Source organism: Corvus cornix, chromosome Z, assembly GCF_000738735.6.
Source record: "Corvus cornix cornix isolate S_Up_H32 chromosome Z, ASM73873v5, whole genome shotgun sequence".
Taxonomy (NCBI): Eukaryota; Metazoa; Chordata; class Aves; order Passeriformes; family Corvidae; genus Corvus; species Corvus cornix.
Genome location: NC_046357.1, coordinates 356585 through 379364, shown reverse-complemented (window position 1 = coordinate 379364; position 22780 = coordinate 356585). Strand labels below are relative to the sequence as shown.

Sequence of the window (22780 nt, the reverse complement as noted above, 5' to 3'; positions counted from 1 at the left end):
TAAGTATCCAACAGCTCCAATCCCTGCTCTAGAAAATAATCAATCAAGCACTTAATTAGTAAGATCAGGAAGGAGCTGCCCAGAGACTGCTAACAGGGAACAGAATAAAATATCCATCACAGGTGGGATCCCAAACCAGGGCAAATACCTGATTCACCATCTTCTCCAGCCTTTTTAGGGGGTGTAACTCACCTCAGCCTGACACCAGAGGTGCAGAGAACCCCAAATACCAGCATAAAGGGCTCTTACAAAGACACACAGCTCCATTATTTCTTAAAAAAACCTTTAATTGGAATTCCATCCTTATGGCAAATGACACACAGTAGGATTATCCAAATTCGCTGTGTTACATCAAATGGAAGTCCTTGGTCAATCTGAAATGCATACATTGGGCTAAAAGCAAGGATCTGTACACATCTGGCATTAACAAAATCAAAGGAGCTGCTCTCTCTTGCAGCTTACACTTCATGGTGATCCCCAGCTCTCTGTGCATGGTGGAAAGGGAGAATTCACTGAACTTTTAGGTATTCCTAGGGAAACCCTAGCCCCACTGAACTCAGCTATGCCATCCTCCTCTCCAGGGGATGGCAGAAGGCCAGCTCCGACACCATCCATACACCTTTTGGTGTCAGCACCTTTTGGAAGCTTCCACCTTCTCTGAAATGCAGCTAGGACCAAGGGACAGGTTAGAAAGAAATTCAAAAGAGAAAAATTCACTCAATAATGAAAAAATAAGCCAAACTGCAGAGTGTAAAAGCAGGAAAACAACCTCACCCCACTACTTCCCATTTCTTCCCTCAGGACACCACAGGCTGTTCCTAACTCCTCAATTTCCAGTCGATATCCTGAGGCCAGAGCTCCACAGTGCTGGCAGCTCTGGTGGGCAGATCCCCTGCCCAGCTCACTCCTGCACTTAGGTGCCACCCCAGCTGGGGCAGGAGGACAGTGACCCCCTGCCATCCCCAAAGCCCCCCACAGCTCCAGCCCAGCCTGAGGACTCGGCTCTCACCAAGGAAACCTTGGGATGCAACGCTGCCTCACATCCCACAGGCTGGCTTCCCACTGCCTGTTCTTGTCAGGGATATGTGCATGAGCAACACTTGCGACTGAAGTGCTGCAAGAGGAGTGTCACTGGTAAGAACAACCCAGCTGGATTGCTGTCCAGGGACCAGAGCCTCCCAGATCCGGGCACACCAGGCCCAGAGCCAGTAGCACCAGAGGTTTCCAGCCCACCAGAGGGGCACTGGGAACAGCTACGGGGCAGAGGAGCTGCAAACTCAGCAGGACATGGCACTGAGGAGGGCTCAGGAAGGCACATGCACCATAGGATTCATCTCTCCTTGGGGCAGACACTCACCCAACCCGCTGGGCATTGGCTTGAGAGATGAGGAACTCCTCAGAAACCTCTATGAAAATACCCTTTGACAGCAACCAGTACCACCAGCTCCGTGAGACAGGCCCCATCTGCTAAAAGCTGGAAAATTAAGTGATTTCTACATTATGGTCTAATAGCAGCAACAGAGTAATTATCCCACTTGTGGTTAGAACACTCAAAAGTGAATTTTAAGTACCTTTTATTACTGGGGACAAATGTAATGCCTTAGAATCAGTGCCAGCTAGGATTTTTAGGACTCTCTCCAGTACGAAAATGAAAAGCCATCTGTATTTATAATACCACAAAGTTCATAGGAAATTAACCTCTGCTTTCCACACTTTGTCAATGTGGTGGTCACAGCCTGGACCACCTGAAGGTCAGCTGTGAGGATACAGGAGTGAGTTGGAAGATTTGACAGACCAGATTGTTTTCCACTGACCCTGAAGTGTCACGCAGAGAAGTGGAACAGAGAAAGTTCTTTGTCCAACAAGAGACGTAAGGCCAGTGTTCCCAGACATACTGTGCTCCTTTCTGCTGCCAAGGCAGCGAGCAGAGACCAAGGGGAGGGAGAAGAGGGAGAAGAGAAGCTTCTGGCTCCCTGCCACTGAAACAGGCACAGGCATGAAGGGTCAAGGAAGACTTCTTTCTGCGAGGAACAGGGTGCTGCACTGAAGGAATCTCAGTCTGTCTCACCCTGGGAAGCAGGTATGGCAGTGGAGCAAGCAACTCTCCAGAGGTATTAGGGATTTACACCACTCCACAGGTGCTCAACACAGCATCCATCCATTCCTTTGGCACCCCACCTTTACTTCTTCCAACAAAACAGAACAAGACAAACCCCTGATATACCACAAGAGGCCTTTTCTCTCTTTAAACACCCTGCTTTCAAAAGATCAGAGGTCCAAACTACTCATGCCTCATGGTTACCTGAGCAGATCAACCTGGCTGAGAAGCGTGGCATCTGCTTCCCAGACAGCAGCAATTCCCAAGAACCAGCCTGCAGTGCCCAGGTCCTGGCGTTTCAGTGCTAAAGACATCAAGTAAACGTGTGCCCCCGAGGAGGTGCCAGCTGGGCCACCACACGGACGGCTCAGTGCCATGGGACACGGTCACAGCTCTGCTCCCGCCCCGGTGGCAGGAGGGGCCCCTGTGCCTCCCGGGGGGACACTCAGTGCCAGGGCCCTGCCCAGCTCAGCTCTGCTGTGGGCTGGCAGCCTTTCAGGAGAGCCCCAGCACGGGGCGGCCTGTTCTCAGGCATCTGCAATGTAAAACTGTAAATTACTCCTGGCTGATCATCTCCATTTAAATAACAGCAATTAAGCCATATCAATCCTAACTATGGCACTCCAGAGGTATCCCACAAAAACACAGTACTGTGGCACAGTAGAAAGCACAGAGTGGATCTATAAACCTCCTGGAGAACAAGCCTGACTTCCTAAATTTACTTCACCAAACAGAGAAAGCCCTTTTTAATAAAAATAATAATAATTTAAAAAGCCATTCTGCTTAAGATAAGCCAACATGTTTCCACACATGCTCCTGCTAGGCTTGAAACACACAGTTTCAAAGGATCAAATTCTCCAGTATCACCTAAGCAGGCTAATTCCTTTCAATTTATGCTCTTCAAATGCTTTCCTGCAGATAACGAAAATGTTTTTTCTAAAAAATGTAAACAAGTTTTGTGCGTTCTACTATCCCAGCTAAGCTTTCACTGGAAGTTTCTGGCAGGAGAAAACCAAAACAAAACAAAGCCTTATCTTTATGTTCTAAAAAAAAAAAAAAAAAAAGAAATATATATATGTATACACACATTATCAAAAAGCATTAGAAGCCACTTGATCTCCAAAGTCTCCAAAGCCAGCTGCAAAGTCCCTCTCAGAACAGACAACAGACTGTGCTGGTCAGACTGCACCTTAAGCAAAACCAAAATAATTGTACCTTTGACTTGGCAAGTTAATGCACTCATGACCACCCTGCATACAAATAAATCCCTGCATAGAAATAGAAGCTAATTGTAAAAAAGCTGTGTACGTTTTTCAGTGCGCACTGCCAGGCTCACGCCAAGTCCGATCGGGGTCGGATGACACGAGATCTCCTCACGCCTGACAGCGTAAACGCCCTCATTGCCCTACTTCCTACAACTCTTCTCAAACAAAGAAAACATAAGAAAAATTAAACCAAAGTCAAGTTCTCTGTGCTGTTGTGGGCGATAACAGCACTGAGAGCACGAGCCTGTGGGTGTGTGCCGGGAGGGCTGGTCCGGGGCAGTGTCCCTCCGCAGGCGGCTCCGTGGGATGCAGGCGGCTCCCGGGCTCACAGGGGCTGGCTGGTGAAGAACGCCTTGGTCTCCCTGCACACGGGGTTGACGCAGAGCGGGCAGCACAGGGTCAGCTGGCGGGAGCACACCTCGTTGGACTGCAGGTGGGAGCACACCAGGTCTGCCAGGGCCTGCAGGGCGGGTGGCAATGGTCAGAGGGAGCAAATCCAGCTGTGCAAACCCCCCGCCCTAGCCCCGGCACGGGGCTGCTGAGCCTGTGCCCCCTTCTGACAAAAACACACCAACTGCGGTACAGGAAACCTCTCTGCGCTAGACAGATGAGGTACGCGGGGCTCCATTTCTGCTCTTAAACTCAAAATACGTTAAAACTACCTGAAAACAGCCATGCTCAGCAGGAAACACAACTGCAAACCTTTACAGCCACTGCAACATAGCAGATACCTTGGAGAAGAGTGGATTTCCATTGAGAGACTCTGCTCTTCTGATGTTTTCTACTCCACACTGAATCAAAAGTAAGGAGGAAAAAGTTAGATCTGTTAAATCTGCTAGATCCTTCACTGGGTAGCCTTCAAAATCTTCCTACTTCATTCAGAAGTTGCCCCAAAATGACAGGATTAAATGCAGTATCATGGTTTTTAGTATAGCAAAAATTACAATGGGGCAACATTTTGGTTTGCTGCCAAAAATCATTCTTTTTCAGCAATAATTGTAATGGTCTTTATACCAGAAAGACAAACTTGCACCTGTGTTGTGGTTAAGCCAGTTCAGATTAATTTTTGATTTACAGGAAAATAAAGCTCATCCCAAATCATATTGCAAGAAGCAACTACAAACCAAATTGCACCCCAGGAGAAATAATTTCAGAGCAGCACTACCCAAACAAGACCAAACCCACAGAGCATTCACCTCGTTGGCTAAAACCTGGGCATACTCGATATCCAGCTCATACAGTGTTTCAATGTGGTCACTCGTAAATGCTATTGGGACCAACAACATGTTCTTCTTTCCTCGCTGGCACAGTCCTTTAATGGTCTCATCTGTCTGGGGACCAAGCCAAGGCATTGGTCCAACCTGGAAGAAAAAAGGGGAAATAAAGGAAAAACACTCATTAAATCATTCTTACAAAGAACACCCACATTTCCTTAGGCAGGATGACAGAGACCAGATTATGGATGGGATGGAAACAGCTATTTGTATTTCCCTGCTTTTGGTTGTACTTCTCACTTTCTCCACTAATTGTTTAATGAATGGAGACACACTTCCCACCATTACACCTCAAAGGAACAGAACCTGGGCCGGCCTGAACAAGACTGATTAAAATAACTGAAAATGCAAATAAAGGAGTATTTTTTTCAGTTCAGTAAAACCCTGCACAGGGTTTACCTGCTCAGCTTCCCTGAGCACGTACCTTGGACTGCCACACAAGCCTGTAAGGGTTGGAGTAGTTGAGCTTCTCCATGACTCTCTGGACAGTAGCTCCCACTTCTTGAGGATACGGATCGCCGCGATTCACCACCTGCACCACAAACACGCCGCACCTCTGTCATCCAGTGAACACTCTGGGGAAGGACCAGATTTGCCTGGCACTTCCACAGCTGTCCCCACACCCTTCCCTGAGGTAACTCACAGACATGGGCAGCGAGTGGGCCGAGAAGAGGATGACCACATCTTTCCTTTTGTCTGGTGGGAACAGGTTCAGTTCCTTCTGGATGTGATCAGCAAAGCACTGCTCAGAGAAACAGAAACAAAGACCTGAATCAGGAACACTGGGAGGTATTCCTGCTCTTAGTGATCCAGACAGGCAGCTCCCATGTTTCTTGTTGCCTTAAGAACTCCCAAATTCCCTTCAGTGTGCACAACACTCAGGCAGTGTGTCCAGGGAATGTCCCCCAGCACAGGCAGTTCCACCTTGCCTGCCTTCAGTGTTTTTTTCATCTGCTCAGCACACCAGAAAAACTGCAAACCCACACAAAAGGAGAAGCTCCCTGATAAAGACCAAAGGGCCATTTTCTCTGAAAAGAAAGCAGCAAGGCTTCCCCCTCATTGCTCCTGCCACAGCCAGGAATTACTCTTTGCTGCCGGAGGGGAATTGCCAAACCAACACGATCTCTGTGTGCGCTGATCACAGACCTGCTCTGAGCAGGAATTTGGACTAATGGCCTGTAGAGGTTCCTTCCAGCCACCACCATTAGGGTAACATCATTCAGTTTTTAGAACAGGATGTGCACAGTGGTCCCTTTCACACCTTATCTTGCCAAAGCATCTGGCATGAAATAACCCTCCTTCTCCTGTAATTTCAGACATGGTAGACAAGACTCATTTCATTGCACAACTAAAATGCACCCTCCGATTGAAGCCTTCCTGTTATCCTTCCTCAGTATTTTTTTCTATATTTTAAAAGAAAATATATAAACCCCAAAGGCTTCAGATCCACACCTGAATGAGAAGGGGATGTGTGGGCCATCGGTCAATTATGCTCCACTTCATCTTTGGCTTCTCCCCTTTCTCGTTATAGTAGCGATAAATGGCATTTAAACTGCTTCCTGAAACAAGAATTGACAACAGAAGTTCAGCCAGGCCATCAGCAACCTGTCAGATTGAAACTGCCTTGCAGCAAGCTATTACCATATTTTAAATGCTACATAATTAAAATGCAATGGTAAATCAGAGCTGAGAGTCTCCAATGGGAACAATTATATCCAAGCTCAGACAATGCACCAGTCTGATCAAAGTTCAGATGATTTATCCACGTTCACAGCCACGTGCCTACAGCACCCCTGCTCTGCTCGGAGGCTCACCTGTGGTGGAGCAGCTGTACTGGGGGTACTGGGTGAAGGCAACAGCCCTCTCAATGCCATCCTTCTCCATCTGCTCAATGGCCTCCTCTGTCAGGGGATGCACGTACCGGAAGCCGATGTAGTACTTGTGAGGCGCTGCCAGCCCGAGCACAGGAAGAGAAAGTGCAGGAAAAGGTGAGAACTCACAGTAACACATCATTAATATTTCAAATAGACAAGAACAGGCAGGCTGAAACTGCTGAAGTAAACTTGTCGATAATTTTCTGGCTACTTTTCTAAAGCACTGTCATATATAAACCCTTTCTTTGGCCAAGCAATTTTCTGGTACCTCACTTGGCTGTGATTAGAATTTAAAAGTGATTTATATCATGGTTTGCTTCTGCAGAAACATCACTTGCCTGCTTCTCCTGCATTTAGCAGAGACATGGGTCCCAGCCTGGACAGAGCCCTCATGTCTCACTGGGCAAGTCCTAATTTTAATGATGTAATGATAAAAAAGTGTCACTACAAAAAGCTAAATGAACACCCCAATGTCCTCACAGTCCTCAGCTCCAGCTGCCTTCCCTGCCCAGCATGCCTGCTCCCAGGGCACCAAAACCCCAAGGACCAGCACTATTGTCTGGGGCAGCAGTGCAGTGAATCAGGGATAAATGCTCTCCCATTCTAATTTTGGAGGAGTTTTATAAAAAGCTTCATGGCTTTAACACCTAATTTTGGAGGCAATATGATTCTCCCCGAGGACATCTCAGGTTTCTCCATTTTCTGTCTAATCTTTTGGGTGTCAGCTTTGGGAGCACGGCTTGGTTAGGGGACGGGGGGCAGGCAGGGGAGGTTTGCTGTTTTGTTTTTTTAAGTGGAGGACAGAGGTTCTTAGGAGAACAAAAGCAAAGTTTCTTTTTCAGGGTTTCCGGGTCAGTGGCTCTGAAATAACATTTAGCAGGTTTCTGAAGGAAGCAGATGTCCCGTGCTTGGGCTCCACTCCATACATTTATGCAGGATTCAGAAAACAGGTTTAGACAGCCCCAGTTCTCTGCAGGAGGCATGAGAGCTCCCAGCTGGGAGCAGCAGCAAATAATGACCCAACTTCGGGAGCCCTTGAGCCAGTAACCTCATTAACATCTTTGAATGGCATTGAAGACAAAAGTCTGACTAACCACAGCAGGGACTGTAGGAGTTTAACCTGGGAAAGGACATTCAAAACATGGCCAACCTGGAAGCAATACCCTCACAGTGTCAGGTTTTATTCAGAACCATGGGCAGCAAAAGGGAGATGCTGGTGTCTGTATACAGACAACTTAAATAAGAGTGACATCCTGTCCTGATTTTGGCTTGGATAGTTAGTTCCCCTCCTAGGAGCTGGTACAGTGCTGTGTCTGAATTTAGGAGGAGAGCAGTTTTCCTGACACACTGAGGTTTCAGTTGCTGCCCAGACCAGATCAAGGCAAAATGACCCTGAAATTATTCCTTTTTTGCCACGTTTCACATGGTACCAGCACCTCCTGCCAGTTACTCATTAACAAGGCTCAGCACTCCCAAAGTGCTACCTGTGAGCACACCACATTCCCAAATGCTGTCTGGAAGCACATCCAGCTGTTCCAAGCTGTTTGGAAGGAACACAGTGCTCTGCAAGGTCACTTGGGATGCTGAAGGAAGTGGCTGGCAGTGCTCAGCACATTCTATTGTTAAACTGCAGCTGCTGTCAAGTAAAAAAGGAGTCTCCAAAGGACTTATCAGGTGGGAGAGGTGCCCAGAGAAGGGTGTGACTGCACAGAGAGTGGTCACCAAACAAAAGCAAGTGGGAGTGGGACACTGGGAAAAGCAGATAAACCGTCCAAGTTTTATCTGCAGAACCTGCTGCAAGCCTGACCCTTCAGGGGCTCCTGCTCCAAGATCACTCCTGCCTTGGGTGACACAGCAGGCCTCAGGCTCTGACTGTACTTGCAGGGACTGTACTTCGAGGGACAGCTCGAACTAAGCTAGGGAGTCACATCTGTGGAGAAAGGTTTGAACATCACCTGAATGAAGGCACCAGTGACACACTGCATTCTGAATGGATGAAATAAATTTAGTTCTAGCCTTCCAAGAATGTTGCTTTTCACCTTCCAGACCCTTTTAGTAGTCCTTTTCCTCTAGCCCTTTTCTAGCCAAGCCTGAGGCAGGTGCCACAAAAAGCTACAAAATAGCCCTGCGTGAAAGGACATTCCCAGAAGCATCTGCACCCATTTCCCATCACACTCAGGCTACTGGGCAGAGTGGCACAGGCTACCCCATACCGGTCAGCACTCCTTGCTGGGAGGGAGTGAGGTTCAGAGGGATTCTGTGATCCAGAGAGAAGGGAGGGAGGCTGTATTCATGTTTGAAGTTTTCTCATCATGAAGGACTGGCAAAGAGAGCATCTCCTTCCACCTCAGCCAAACTGTCCAGCCTTATCTCCTGCTGTGTCCCTGGGTGGGGCTCACTGCTATCGCTCAGCCATGCCCTGCAGTGCTCATCTACAAAGCCTTGTCTTTTCTCCAACTGTCCTCCTTTCAGCCCTGAAACAGCTGCTGAGAACGCCACTCTGAACCCCTCCTGCCACACCTGCCTTAGTTGTTCACATGAAATACATTCCCCTTTTTTCCCATCTAAGCCTCAACCAGTTGTCTTCAGTGCAAGCTTCCTCAGGCTCAAGCAGGGCTTACAGGGCAGGTGTGGCTTTGCAGTGCCACACACTAAGGGAGACTCCTGGCACCTGAAAATAACACACTTTGTCTATCACAGTCATCTTCCCATGAGCACAGGAGAGACAGAGAGGTGACTCCCTGAGCCCAGCCCTCAATAACGACCTTACAGCGAATGGAATCCCTCCTGCACTGTCTTTGCCATGACCTCCCAGCAGGGCTGAGATCCACAGCACCCCACAATGAAAACCAAGAAGCCAAAGCTGCTTTGCAAGCAAACAGTTCCAAGACAGAGAGCAAAGGCAGCCTGTAGGAGGCTGAGCAGAGCAGTACCAGTGCGAGGAGACATGCTGTCCAGCAGCTTCACCATGCCCTCTCCCTGCACCGCTGTCCACTTCTTGATGGGGGAGCCCCCGCCGATCCTGCTGTACTGCTCCTGGATTTTCGGGGTGCGGCGCTTGGCAATGAGCGGTGCTAATTGACTGGAGCATTCAAGAGGGACGTGTTAATAGCACAACCCAAACCACCAGCCCTTCCCCAGCGCTCTGCTGCAGCAGGTTTTCTGCGGCAATCTCCGCAAATTACAGCAAAGCAGCACGGTTTGTTTGATGTTATATTCCACCACCCTGCCCACACCTCAATCTGCAATTAGAAGAGAACAACCATGGCAAACATACTTCCAGAGCGTTCTAGCACTGCCTCTTGCACTGACTGCTCCCAAGATGAAGTAGTCTTAGGGAATGCTGCTCTCTACAGAAGGTAAATATCAGAGCCTACAGCTCAGACAGCAACACCCAACACCGCCTGTACCACGGGAGATCCCAGTGCTCCTCACTTTTGAGCCGGAAGAGTCATTAGGTCTCTGTCCAGGAAGAGACGCAGTAAGAAATCGTGGACGTCATCCAGCCGCTCCGGGCCTCCCATGTTCAACATCAAGATTCCGGTTTTAGGTTTCCTGTGGAATCAAGAGAGATTTCAAATCCTAGGGACCTACTGCTTTTATTTTTATTATTATGACAAAACAACCAGTTTATCCTCCCTGCATTTGCCTTTTGCAAAGGCAGCTCCTATTCAGAGGCTCCGCCTGCTTATGTAAACGCTTGGGCTCTGAACAGGAATAGACAGACACAAGTATCTACACGATCTTTGCTTTTTTAAAAAGTACCCACTTTGTAACACAGACTTTAGCCGGAAACACGCTAAGAAAGCTGTCTTGCAGCTGCAGGCTCTAAGGGAGGTTATAAAACAGGGTCTCAGCTGTGGATTCCAACCAAACCAAGCAGCAGCTTCCCTGGATAACAGATGAGCCAGTCGCACAAGTCTTTGTCTTCATTACTGTGGGGACACATCTCATCTCCTGCAGCAGTGACAGCAGCAAGAAGCCTTTCTACACATAAATTCATTGCAGGGCCAGTTGTGTTTGGGTTGGGTTTTTCCACGTGGCTTTTCTATCCAGGTGCAGGTCTGGCACACTGTTGTAAGGATGATGTCCCACACGGCACAGCAGCACAGATGGTGGTATCAGCATCTACAGAATGGCTGCTGATCACAACTCTCACCCAATTTCCCCATGGAATTGTTTCCCCTGCCCAAGGGAGCCCACAGACCAGGATCTCTCACTTCCCAAGCAGATGGTTTAGGTTGCACAGGGAGCTTTGCCCTCCTCTCGTTAAAGCCAAAGTCTCACAACAGGGCACTGAGAGGAGCCCAGGCCTGCCCCAGTGTTTCAGGACCTCAGCTTCTAGTCCCTTTCTGCTGGAGTGTTTATCAGAAGGCTGCTGAATAAAACCCAGGAAGCAAGAACCAGAACTTCGAATAATAATGATAATGAACGTCCTTCCATTGCTCCTACACTGCCTCAGGCCTTACAGGGGCCCCAGGCTCACGGAGCTCTGCAGGAACAAGGCTGTCCTTGCCCTGCGGAACGGAGAACACAGGGCTGGGTGAGTGCAGCCAGGCAGATAAACAATCACACGCTCACAAAGCAGACCAAGCCCTGTGGCTGCCCTGCTTCTATCAGGAAGAGGCAGCGGGCACAGAGCCCCCGCCCTGCTGCGCACACCTACCGCTCCTGGGGCTGGATCTGGGGCTTGGTGCTCTCCGTCACCACGGCGGCCGTGGCCTGGCCTCTCCATCGCACTGGCACCTGCAGCTGGCTGCAGCTCCTCAGCACTGCGGAGAGATAACAGCTCTGATAACCTGCGCCGGGCCGAGGGGCCCCTCGCCAGCACAGCGCTAATCCCTCCACAGCCACACAAACCCACTCACAGCACCGCGAGCTCAGCATTTTCTCACTCAAGCGCCAGGTCCTGAAATCAAAGAAAGTCAGGAAATCGCAAGCTTCTGCCTTCCTTTGAGCACTTGTTATACTTACAGCTCTGCAGATATCAGGCAACAACCAAAAAGCGAACCAAAGCCTCGCTAATCTGTGAGTTCCAATCATAACTCCAAAATAACTGGTGACAACAGAGCAGAAACAAGGGGCTGACACTGAGGAATAAGCATCAGACTGTGTAACTCCTCGTGGGTCAGACACACCTGGGCACACCCCAGACACAATAGCACAGAGCTCCTCAGCAGCTGACCCACCCTCTGGGAAGAGCATCTTACAGCTCACAGTTCTCTAATAACCTCCTGAACAGATGCTGAACAGACTCAAAACCTGCTGAAATCAATGGCAACGAAACGCATCCTGCAAATCCAGCCTCTTACTCGGGATTACGAGTACATAGATGTGGATGCCTGCATCTGCACTTATACAAAAAGCTGCGAACTAAAGAACTTCAAGCATCACTGATGCCTGAAAGAGTCTTTTCAAATATTATTTTTTACTTCCAGTTCTTAGGTTATTACTTTCTGAAGGGCTGACACTATATGCTAATTATAGAGAAGAATAAATTCAGAAGTTTCAATGGCTGCATTGATACTTCTGCACTGTAACAACACATTTGTCCTTGCCCCAGAGGGGGCTGGGGCACTGCCCAGGCTCCCCGGGGAATAGGCACAGCCCCACGGCTGCCAGAGCTCCAGGAGCATTTGGACAACGCTCTCAGGCACAGGGTGGGATTGTTGGGGTGTCCCATGCAGGGCCAGGAGCTGAATCAATGACAAGGAGTCCCTTCCAACCCAGGACATTCTGCAATTGATAATTTAAAGTGAGGTTTATGCACGTTTCCATCTGCATCATGAAGGACATAGTGCAGAACGGGATGTGCAACGAGGATGATCCCAGCTCGATGGAACATTAGTAAAAGTGTTCTTTCATATGTTTTAGAAGTGGCATTACGATACTAAACTCTAGAGCGAAAACTGGGGTGGGTAAGCACACAGGTGCCTCTCGGTAGGGACACGATGTGAGCGCTGCAGGGGTGAGCAGCGGGAGGACAGCGGTGACCCTGCCCTGCGCCCAGGGCTCACACCTCCCACCGCACCTGCGGCGAACTGCGACACAGGCAGCATTTCCACACAAACGCTTTCAAACGGGAGAGCGGCTCGTTTCAAACTGAATTCCACAGAGGGTAAAATATATAACAATACAGAAAATCAACGAGAAGCTGAGCCCAACAGGAGCAAGGAGCACGTTTGCCTCGGGTGGAGAGACCCTGAGCATCGCAGCCCGCGGCTGAGGAGACCCCGCGCGCGGCTGAGGAGACCCCGCGCGCGGCTGAGGAGACCCCGCGCGCCGCTGAGGAGACCCCGCGCGCGGCTGAGGAGACCCGCGCGCCGCTGAGGAGACCCCGCGCGCCGCTGAGGGGGAGACCGCCATCATCCTGCCCGGTAAGCCAGCCGGCCGCACGGCCCCCGGGGCGCCCGCCGCAGCAGCCCCGCCGGCCCCGCCGGCCCAAACGCGGGTCAGCGTTACGAAAGGCGCCTCTCGGGCGTTGTGTAACGCGGTGCCGGCGCTGCCGGCGGCGCCGCCGCGCTCCCGCCCACGCAGCGCCCGCGGTGTCCGGGCAGCCCTCAGGCCGCCCGCCGCCCCTGGCCCCCCGTTCCCGCCATCGCGGCGGCGCCCCCACACTCACAGTGACGCCCAGCAGCGGCGGCAGCAGCGGCCATCTTGGCCGCCCGCATTCCCTCAGACAGCCGCGCCACCGCCCCTCGCGTTACACCGCCCCGGGACCGCCCCGGCACCGCCCCGGCACCCGACGGCAGCGGGGACGATCCGGGGAGGGCTGGCGGCGGTCCCGAGGCGGGTGTCCCGTAGGTGGCCCTGCCCCGGCTCCCCTCCATAGTCCCCGTGGACTCCCACGGAGCGAGGGCGAGCGATCCCCGGTTTGAAATGACGCTCTAAACTGCAAAACCTTTTAAAACTGCAAAATCTTTTAAAAGAGATTTAAAATGTTTTTGTAAAAAATGCTGGGGTCTTTCTCAGCGGGCGCCTCATGAGAGATGAGGGTTCGACTTCTGCGTCCCATCAGACACATTGATGCAGGAGCACAGAGCTTGCCTGGTAACCTCCATTCCCGGTAGAAACTCAGCACTGGAATTCAGGCATTGGAAAAGGTTGCCCAGGGAGTTGGTGGAGCCACCATCCGTGGAGGTGTTCAAGAGGCATATGGATCTGGCACTGTGTGATGTGGTTTAGTGGTTTAGGAATTCCAGAGGTAGCGCTAGGTTGGTGGTTGCACTTGATGATTCTATGATAATGATACTATCATTTAAACACAAAGGAACAAACACCACAGCAGTTATCCTGCACATGTGGGTGGTTTGCATCCCAAGCTTCTTCAGCAGCAGTTTTGGACAGCAGCAGAGCCAGCTCTTGGTGCTGAAGGCTGGCAGCAATGTGTTCTCCCCAAAAGTGCCTTACAAAGCAGGTCAAGGTAAGCTTGAACATAGATAAATATAAAATAGTACATGTAAGGAGAGGTAATCTAATCAAAGCTACAGGACAGTCATCCCAAAGCTGCTAGGGACAAGGATGAAAGGTCCTGGAGCCAGTGCTAGCAGTCCAGTTTACCAGTTCCCAATCCAATTACCAATCTGACTGTGTTGAGACACTGTGAAGAAACATGAAAGTGACATGAGAAATCCAAGTTCTGATTGCACATTTTCTTCTCTTTGGCAGGCTTGTTTTTCCTTCCTAATAAAAAAACCCCCAAGTTCTCTTGTGCTCCAAGCAGTTGCAGCATCTTTCCCAGATCCCACCCCACCTCTCTCCACCAGCTGCCAAGGGAATTGCACAGCAGTCTCTGGTAAGTTCCACAGCATCTTTCATTCCAGTCACCTTTTAAGCTCCTTATCTGATCTGCCTCTTCCACGAGCACTTCTTAAGTCCTCAGTCCTTCCTCTAGTAGCTCCCCTGATAAGGAGATCTTTAACCTTTTCAGAGCAGCTCAGCCCTGTCAAGTTTCAGGACTGAAAACTCATCCCAAACATATGATGTTTTTCAAAAGCATCTATTCCAAACACTTCCTTCCCATCATTTCAGGCACTAGAAGGAAAGTATTTTATAAAGTTCTTTACCTGGTGCCAGAAGTTCAGGCTGCTTCCCGCAGCACTACTGCCTCAGGAACCTCTTACTCAGCAACACATTTATTCTCATTTATTCTTTCCAGGATGTTTCACTGGGCAGCTGAGGTGGTCCCTCCAAATTAGAAAAATTCATACTTTTAAGTTAATTAATGGGGATTTACTTTAAAAAGGAAAAAAAACTCATGGCAGTTCTTGGGATATGTTTACTGCACTTGAAAATTCCCTTTTCCTGGGTTTTTGTACACACTGTATCAAGCAACAAGCTCCAAAGACTCAGTAAAAGGAACAGGCATTAATGTCAAGTACTGTCTTGCACACCAGCTTCTGTTGCCATAATTTATTGGTTACTGATTTAGACCAGTTTATATAACATGCAAGATGAAGAAAACCAATCACTTATTACAAAAATATGGATATCCACAGCTCAACAATTCCAGGAGTGAATGGCAAATCCAGCCCAAGTCTCAGTGCAGGTGCCAGATGATGCACATACCTTTTTTATTCTCTCTGGTAAAGGAGTTGCTTTATGACTAGAAACCATACAGACGACTCAACACATGAAGTATTCCACTACCCCTATTTGCTAAGTTGATTACAGCCAGGGAAGCTGCTCAGCCGCAGTAGCACAAGGGAACAGGGAGCTGCTCTATGAACACACCTCAGCGTGACGTGGGAAAGCACTGCTGGGCCTACAGTCTGAAAATCCAGTGTGCTTCAGTTACCATTCCTCTGGGTCTCAGTCAGCCATTTCTGGTTGCAAACAGGGAGCAAAAGGCACCACAACCCCCCATGCCCAGGAGCCATCAGACACGTCCAGCTGGGTGTGCATGGACCCACGGCAGCGCTTCATCCACAGCTCTTGGGAAAGGGAGCAAAGCCTGCCTCGCCAGAAGCCTCAGCACTGCTGAGCAATAAATAATTGGGAAAAAACCCCAAAGCCCCAGACCCAACCCACCTCTCTCGCAGTGGAATTCTGTGCGCTGCACTACACACCTTGCTACTGAATCAACTCAGGGAACCCTCATTAAAATCAGCAGGAACTAAAAACGTGCAACCCTCAAGATACTTATTCCCATTTTTATCCTTTGCTCATGTCTCTCCATACCATTCTCAGAGGGCAGTCTTAGGGGATTTCAAGAGCTTGAACTCCTGACTTCCCCAACAAGAAACCCCAAGAGAAAATAGATTAAAATTAAAGCAAATTTAAAAATAAAATGATCAAATTCCCAGCATATTTTAAGTCACAGAAATTAAAAGCAGAAGTGTATCTTGTTTTTTAAATGACAGCTTACCAGGATCTTTGTTTTGTGATGACTCAAGAGCATAAATGCACCTAAACAATTTTTCTAAGGCTTCTTCCAGTTAATTGCTAGCATTTTTTTTTTAAAGAGTTTTTTTTTCCTTTTCACATCCTAAATTGGTATTTGAATTAGCAACAGGTTGCAGGAAGTCTTGTTGTCAGATAGGCTGTAGTACAGCAGTGTGTATCATTCTTTCCCAAGCATCAGATGCTCAGTTTTCCAGGAGTTTTTCCCAAGGATGGCTAAGGTTTGCAGCGCTGGACAAAGCGTGGATAGAGACAGACATCTCGGATATGGTGTCTGTTCAGAATCCAGGTCAGGAACCGCTCCAACCCCAAACCGTATCCTCCATGAGGGCATGTACCGTATTTTCTCTGTGAAATTCAGGAAGGGGATATTACACGTTTTCTTGTCATTTATAGTTGCACTAATACCACCAGAAACAAACCAATCAGCCCCTCCAAGAGGGGAAAAGCCCCAACTCTAGTCTCAGACAAGCAGCACGTGTGCTGTACTGACCTGATCCGTGTACCAGTAGTACGGTGTGGGATCGATGCCCTCTCTCTTGTAGCCCTCGAGCAGCTCCTCGCTGTCCCAGGTGCGCATGGAGCCCCCGACGATCTCACCCACGTTGGGCATCAGCACATCCACCTGCAAGGCACCACAGCACATCCGCTTACAGAAACGCTGCCACGGCAGGGGAGCACACACAGCCCAAGCCAGCCACGCCAAGGCACCCCGAACAAAACCTGGCAAGGATTCTCCAAGGAGTTTCCTGGAGCACTCATGCCCACCAGCATCCCCCCAGTGCTCCAAGCTACCCCCGCAGGTAAAACAACTCACAGACTCGGTGAGGCGCGAGTCATCGCTGCAGCGCTGCATGTAGAAAGACTTGATCTCTGCAGGAAACCGGCACAGCAGGATGGGCTCGTTAATGGTGTCTGTCATCAGTCTCTCAGGAGCCTCGGGAATATCCTACAGTTAGAGAAGGCTTTATTAATATGCAGCACCAAAACAACTCCCATACTTGAGTCCCACATGAAGCAGGCATGAAAGGAAGACAGGTTCAGACTGCACGTGTCCACACTTTCATCCTAATGTACCTAAATTCTTAAAACAAACTTATTTTAGAAGAAATACATTTATATATAAAAACACACATGTCTGGGGAAAAAAAATCTGTTCAATTAAAATCTAAGTCTCCCCAGTATATGAGACAGAAAACTGAGGGGAAAAAAAATCCTGGCTATGCTGTCAGGTTCTCCTGAGCTCCTTCAAACAACTGTCTCACATGCTGGAGAAGTGTGGCCAGGGAACTGATGACAGGTGACAACACAGGTTTTTATTCCAGTGTTTAAGGACATCAGGTCAATTCCCAACCCACAGCTGCATTCCTACATGACATTACTCCACCTCCCAGCAGGATGTTACCTCCCCAAACTCATAGTAAGTGCCATCTTCCTTCTTCACATCATGTTCCTTCAGCCACTCGATGGCTTCAGCGTAGTTCATGCGTCGGAAGGGACGTTTGGGGGGCTGGAAACCCTGTGGATAAGAGCAAAGACAGGTGGAGGAGCACCATTTTAAAAGGGGTACTTTTCTAGCTGATCAGCATGTCCACAACCCTTCCCAGCTTGCACATCATCAAATTATCAAATGATCAAAGTACTACAGTACTACAACGTTAGAACCAAACACAACTGTTCCAAGCCCAATAAATCTCACAGATCAGCTGGCAGGAAAGATAAGGGAGAAAGTAATTCCAGAACTGATTCCTGTTCTGTATGAATTCATTGCCCATGGAGGTATTCCAAACTGAGCTGTTAGCAAAGGTTACATGAGCAGAGCCACAACAGGACATTTTCTCTTCCCTGTGCTCAAGAATGGCTTTAGAACTCTCCTCTGTGAGGTGTGCTTCTGCTACATCCCACCTCCTGACCCATCTCAGCCCAAATCTGAAATTGAACATTCCACAGTGTTTATCAGGAAACAGGCCAAAACCCCAGGGATGAGCGAGTTTGCGTGCTCTGTAATGGAGATCAGGTGTCTTTCAAAGCCAAATCTTCTCTGCAAAGGCAGAAGACAAAAGGGCTCTACACATGAGAGCAGCTTCAGGGCTCCATGTTCCAAGGGAGGAACTGAAACCCCGCTTGTTTCATTGTTCCCTCATGCTCCATCACCAAGCACCAGCTGGTCGATACACGATCTCTGGGGTGGAGGTTTTTATTCCACTGGCACAGCACACACTTCCATAAATCCTGGCACACTGTTGGCTCCTGGAGTGTGCTAGCAAGGAACATCTTCCCCCACAGTTCCCTGCTTTCATCATTACCAGCCTTGCAGATTTTTCATTCTTACTATGTTTCATATTCTTATCATTACAAATAGTAACTAAGCTCACTGCCATGCCCTGCATCTCCCAAAGGAATGTGCTGAGTAGCAAAGGTTTAAGATCCTATTTTCTTGGCTATTCCCATTGCTACCTACCGGGTTGAGGTCATACAGTAAGCTCGCTGCAGGTGATTTCAGGATTCTGTCTACGACATCACACACCAAGTTCTCCAGGCGGTCCAACAAGTCCTCAAAACTTATAAAAGGACATTCCGCTTCAATGTGAGTGTACCTGAAACAGAGCCACACCATCGCAAAGTCACATACAAGCAACACGTCTTTAGCTATGAAACAAACCCATTTAAAAAACCCACAACCCAAACACACACTTTTGACCCCCTTTTACTCCCACACTGTAAAGGACATCAAGCTGTTTAAAAAAAACAAGGACAACTGTCCATACTCTGCCAAGTGCCTGCGGGTCCTGGACTGCTCCGCTCTGTAGGACTGAGCAATACAGAAGACATCTCCCAGAGCTGGCAGGCAGGTCTCCAGGTAGAGCTGGGATGACTGGGTCAGGTATGCCTCTTCACCGAAGTAATCCAGCTTGAACAGGGTGGAGCCTCCCTCCACCTGCGTCTGCACTAAGGTTGGTGGTGTGACCTGTTGGAGAGCAGGGCTGTCACTGCTTGAGTGAAGAACTGAGGACATGGATGAGACTCAGGGCACTAGAGCAGTCACTTGCTGACCAGGGAACACACACTTACTTCATAGTATCCGTTGGCAAAGAAGTGATCCCTGAAGGCCTGCACGACCATGGAGCGCACCTTGAAGATTTTGGACATGTTCTCGCCTCGAATCATCATGTGCCTGTTGTTGAGCTGCACATCAACCTCTGAGTCCTCATTAAGCAGATTGTCAGCCCCTCCTGCCGGGGCCAGGCCAATGAGCTCCCAGTAATCACAGCTCAGCTCGTGGCCTCCTGGAGCCTGGCAGTGGGAGAGAAACAAACACTGGGGAAAAAGTCCACTGCTTGCCCCTTGGATGTCTTTTCACAAGGGCCTGGAGTGATGGGACGTGGGGGAATGGCTTCCCACAGACAGAGGGGAGGGTAGATGGGGTATTAGGAAGAAATTCTTCCCTGTGAGGGTGGGGAGGCCCTGGCACAGGCTGCCCAGAGCAGCTGTGGCTGCCTCACCCCCCGAAATGTGCAAGGCCAGGCTGGACGGGGCTTGGAGCAGCCTGGGACAGTGGAAAGGGTCCCTGCCCATGGCAGGGGTGGGACTGGATGAGCTATAAGGTCCTTCCAACCCAAAGAGTCTGTGACTGAGTTCTGCTCTCACCAGCTCCACCGTGTGGGTCACAGCTGCCTTCCGCCCCTGACAAATGGCATTTTTAGTTCAGTCACAGCATTTTCAGGGTAGAAATGCGGATTTCTTTCAAAGGCTAACCCACAGATTTTTACCAAAATGTAATGGTGCATGCTCACATTACCTAGCCTTGGATCAATCCTATAAACACATCTCAGTAAAAGAGACGTGAAAAAATTCTCAGCCTCACAAAATAAAAACTGAATAAACCTGTTAAGGAAAATGAAGCCATGTCATTTATTTAACATAGTTCTGCACATTATACTCTAGGAATTGTCTATCAGTGGAAAATTGTTTCAGGCAGTGTCTCACACCGAATGGTGGGTGACAGCACAGCTTTGGGAGCTTTGCTCTTTCTCTAGCCCTAATTCCATCTGAAATAATCCAATGATTCTTTCTACCTCTGCTTCCCTCAGGACACCGATGACCCGTGAAAGAGGAGAAGCCAGATGAGCTCCTGTACCTGCTTGCCCTGGGGCAGGAGGTTCAGCGTGCCGTACACCACCACGCTGCTCTCCGTGGACAGCACCAGCCCGTTGTAGCACTGGCACTGCAGCGAGACACACAAAGGCACAGGTGAGTAAGTTTTTATTCCTAACTTTCCTACCGCATCTGCTGGAGTCACAGATTAGCTCACAGTCACTTCTAAACAGTTCTCACATTGACAAACTGCACTGGGAGGACATACAAGTTAACAGTAACACAACTGAGTCAGTAGGTTGAGGAGAACTTAACAACATCTATGTAAGAGAACACCAGTTAAGTTATGAACTCTTCAATTAATGACAAAACAGAATTATCACAACTTACCAGCTCATCAGAAAGGACACACTGAAGAAACCCTGTGCCATCTCTCAAGACAATAAACATCAGATTTTTCCCTAGTTAAAAAGAGAAGGAATTTGGTTTCACTATGAGCAGGTGCTGGTTAGCTCCTCATTTGGCAGGATTAGCTTAAAACACAGAACAAGTTGAGGAAATTCTGCAGGACTAGCCTCCAAACTGAAAATCCTGTAGGATTTGAACTAAAAAATGTCTGTATGCCCACACATCAGGGGTACCTGTCACTGTTGCAGTGACCGTGGAGATCAACCAGAGAGGGCACCTAACCAATGGTTTAAAATTTTGAGACCAGGTGCTGTCAGACTCATTCTGTGTCCAAATTTTGAAGGACACTGTACTTGTTCTATCTCCTGGCACAGGCTCAACAGTGCTCATGCTTTACCTTGCCTCCGTAACCTGTGGATCCAGCCAAAAATCTTCACTCTTTGCCCTCTGTAAGCCTCCAGAGCACTGATCTTCACCTGTGAGGCAGGGAATAAAAGCCATCAAATAGGGGAATGGTTCACCATCTCCTAGACACAGAGCTCATCCAGACCCCATCCCAGAGCAGCACAGTCTCTGTGCTGACCAGATGCCCTAGCACAGGCCATGTGCCAAGGCACAGGATCATACTCACACACTTGGGTTCTGGAAGACTGGGATCATTCTTGATAACAACCTTCTTAGCTTCCTCCAGGTTCTTCTCTCTTCTCAAAAGATCTTCTGCCTGGTTTGAAAGAGTAATTTATTAAGTAGCTGTGACCAGGCCAGTTGTAAATAACAAGTGAAACAACAGCACCAGTGAGGAACAAGCTGAGGCTTTTTTGGAGGGGCAGGAATGATGGTAACACTGTAATACTTTTAGAAAACAAAGGTGCTCTCTGTTCCTTCTGCAGCCTACCTCCTTCTTCTCCTTAGCTTCATTTTTCATCTGCTCCCTGTGCCATAGCTTTTTGACATTCTTCATCTGTGATTTGGAAATGATGGCCCATCTCTAAAGAATTCAAGGAGAGATCAAAGCACAGCAGATTACATTGTGTCCCTTCACATCAAGAAACACTAAAATAATTCCCACTAGGAAACACTTCAATGCCACAGCACCTCGTTTTCTTTTTGAGAATCCACATAAATTGTAGGAAATGGCTCTTTTCCTGCTGTCATCAATGCCTAAAAAGGGGGGGAAAATAATCAAAGTGAACCAAAGTCATCCTTACAGAGCCTAAGCAGGCATCCTGCTTCTGCTCAGGTTGCAAAAATGGGTATGGAATTCACATTTAAAAATACAAGGGCCATCACTTGCCCCAAAGCACATTCCACATTTCCAAACAAAGCAGGTGTTTTCCACACTCACCTTCAACACAGTCTTGAATGGCTTCTTTTGCGTCCCATCACCGGTGGAGTCGCTGCCCTCTCGTTCAGACACATACAGCTCTTCTGGGATACATGATAAATAAGGGCAATTACTCAAAAAAATTTTTGAGAATTACTCACTGCAGGCGGCTGGATGAGGTGACCTTTAAAGGCCTCTTCCAACCCGACACAAACCTTTCTATTATACCAAATCTTGATGGTTATCAGCAGTGATAAACCTTCAAAGGCACCATCTGGTCAATCAGGATAAGAATTATTTAATATCTTTCATTTAAAAAAAATCAATCCATGCAGTGCGTTCGCTAAAGGCTCAAGGGCTCCCGAGGTACCGAACCCTCGGGAGCCACTGGCTGCACATCGGGAACCAGAAGGAGCAGCCCTTCCTGGGAACAGCTTTGTGCAGGGAAGCAGGGAGAGAGGGCCTGGGGACCAGCCAGGGCAGCGCTCGGCTCGGCCACGGCCGGAACCGAAATGAGAAGCGCAGCGACCCTGCCCGTGCCCGGGAAAGGCCCGGCCCGGCGGGCCCGGCGGCGCTGCGGCCGCTCCCGGTGCGCCCCGCCAGCCGCAGCGCCCGGCCCCGCCCGCCCGGCCCCGCACGGCTCCCCCGGGGCACCGGCACAGGCGGGGGGCGCGGGGGATGCGAGGATGAGGGGGACGCGGGGGTGCGGAGGTGCGGGGACCGGGGCCGCCCGGGCTCTCACCGAAGGCCAGCGTCGCCATCCTGCCCAGCACATCCCCCGCCATGGCCGCGGCGCCGGAACTGCATCACGGGCCCGCTGAGCCAACCCGCCGCCGCCTTGCGTCAGCCAGCCTTCCCTTCCCTTCCCTTCCCTTCCCTTCCCTTCCCTTCCCTTCCCTTCCCTTCCCTTCCCTTCCCTTCCCTTCCCTTCCCTTCCCTTCCCTTCCCTTCCCTTCCCTTCCCTTCCCTTCCCTTCCCTTCCCTTCCCTTCCCTTCCCTTCCCCGCATATGGGCGCAGGCCGGGCCATTCCTCCCCCGGA

The 22780-nt window shown here is 49.4% G+C and overlaps 2 protein-coding genes and 1 long non-coding RNA gene across 3 annotated transcripts in view; 1 reads left to right on the top strand and 2 right to left on the bottom strand.

Moving 5' to 3' along the window:
- Positions 1 to 266: 266 nt before the first annotated feature.
- FECH (ferrochelatase) lies at positions 267 to 13232 on the bottom strand. Its single transcript, XM_039567314.1, has 11 exons — positions 13134 to 13232; positions 11178 to 11283; positions 9947 to 10066; positions 9445 to 9593; positions 6452 to 6586; positions 6090 to 6196; positions 5281 to 5379; positions 5062 to 5169; positions 4560 to 4724; positions 4095 to 4154; positions 267 to 3823 (listed from the first exon to the last, which is right to left on the bottom strand). Exons 1-11 carry the CDS (start codon positions 13180 to 13182, stop codon positions 3689 to 3691), a joined length of 1233 nt encoding a protein of 410 aa, XP_039423248.1. The 5' UTR covers positions 13183 to 13232; the 3' UTR covers positions 267 to 3688.
- The window catches only part of LOC109143292, a 45403-nt gene continuing 35030 nt past the window's right edge, over positions 12408 to 22780 (top strand). Inside the window, exons 1-3 of the long non-coding RNA XR_005603859.1 lie at positions 12408 to 12888; positions 14180 to 14306; positions 20005 to 20164. This is a non-coding gene — a long non-coding RNA (uncharacterized LOC109143292). The remainder of the gene's footprint in view (positions 12889 to 14179; positions 14307 to 20004; positions 20165 to 22780) is intronic.
- Positions 14890 to 22585, bottom strand: NARS1 (asparaginyl-tRNA synthetase 1). Its single transcript, XM_039567312.1, has 15 exons — positions 22483 to 22585; positions 21762 to 21844; positions 21512 to 21577; positions 21312 to 21404; positions 21048 to 21137; positions 20814 to 20892; positions 20399 to 20469; positions 20052 to 20138; positions 18986 to 19207; positions 18682 to 18881; positions 18375 to 18510; positions 17319 to 17432; positions 16731 to 16862; positions 16407 to 16538; positions 14890 to 16261 (listed from the first exon to the last, which is right to left on the bottom strand). The coding sequence occupies exons 1-15, from the start codon at positions 22523 to 22525 to the stop codon at positions 16130 to 16132; spliced, it is 1680 nt and encodes a 559-aa protein (XP_039423246.1). The 5' UTR covers positions 22526 to 22585; the 3' UTR covers positions 14890 to 16129.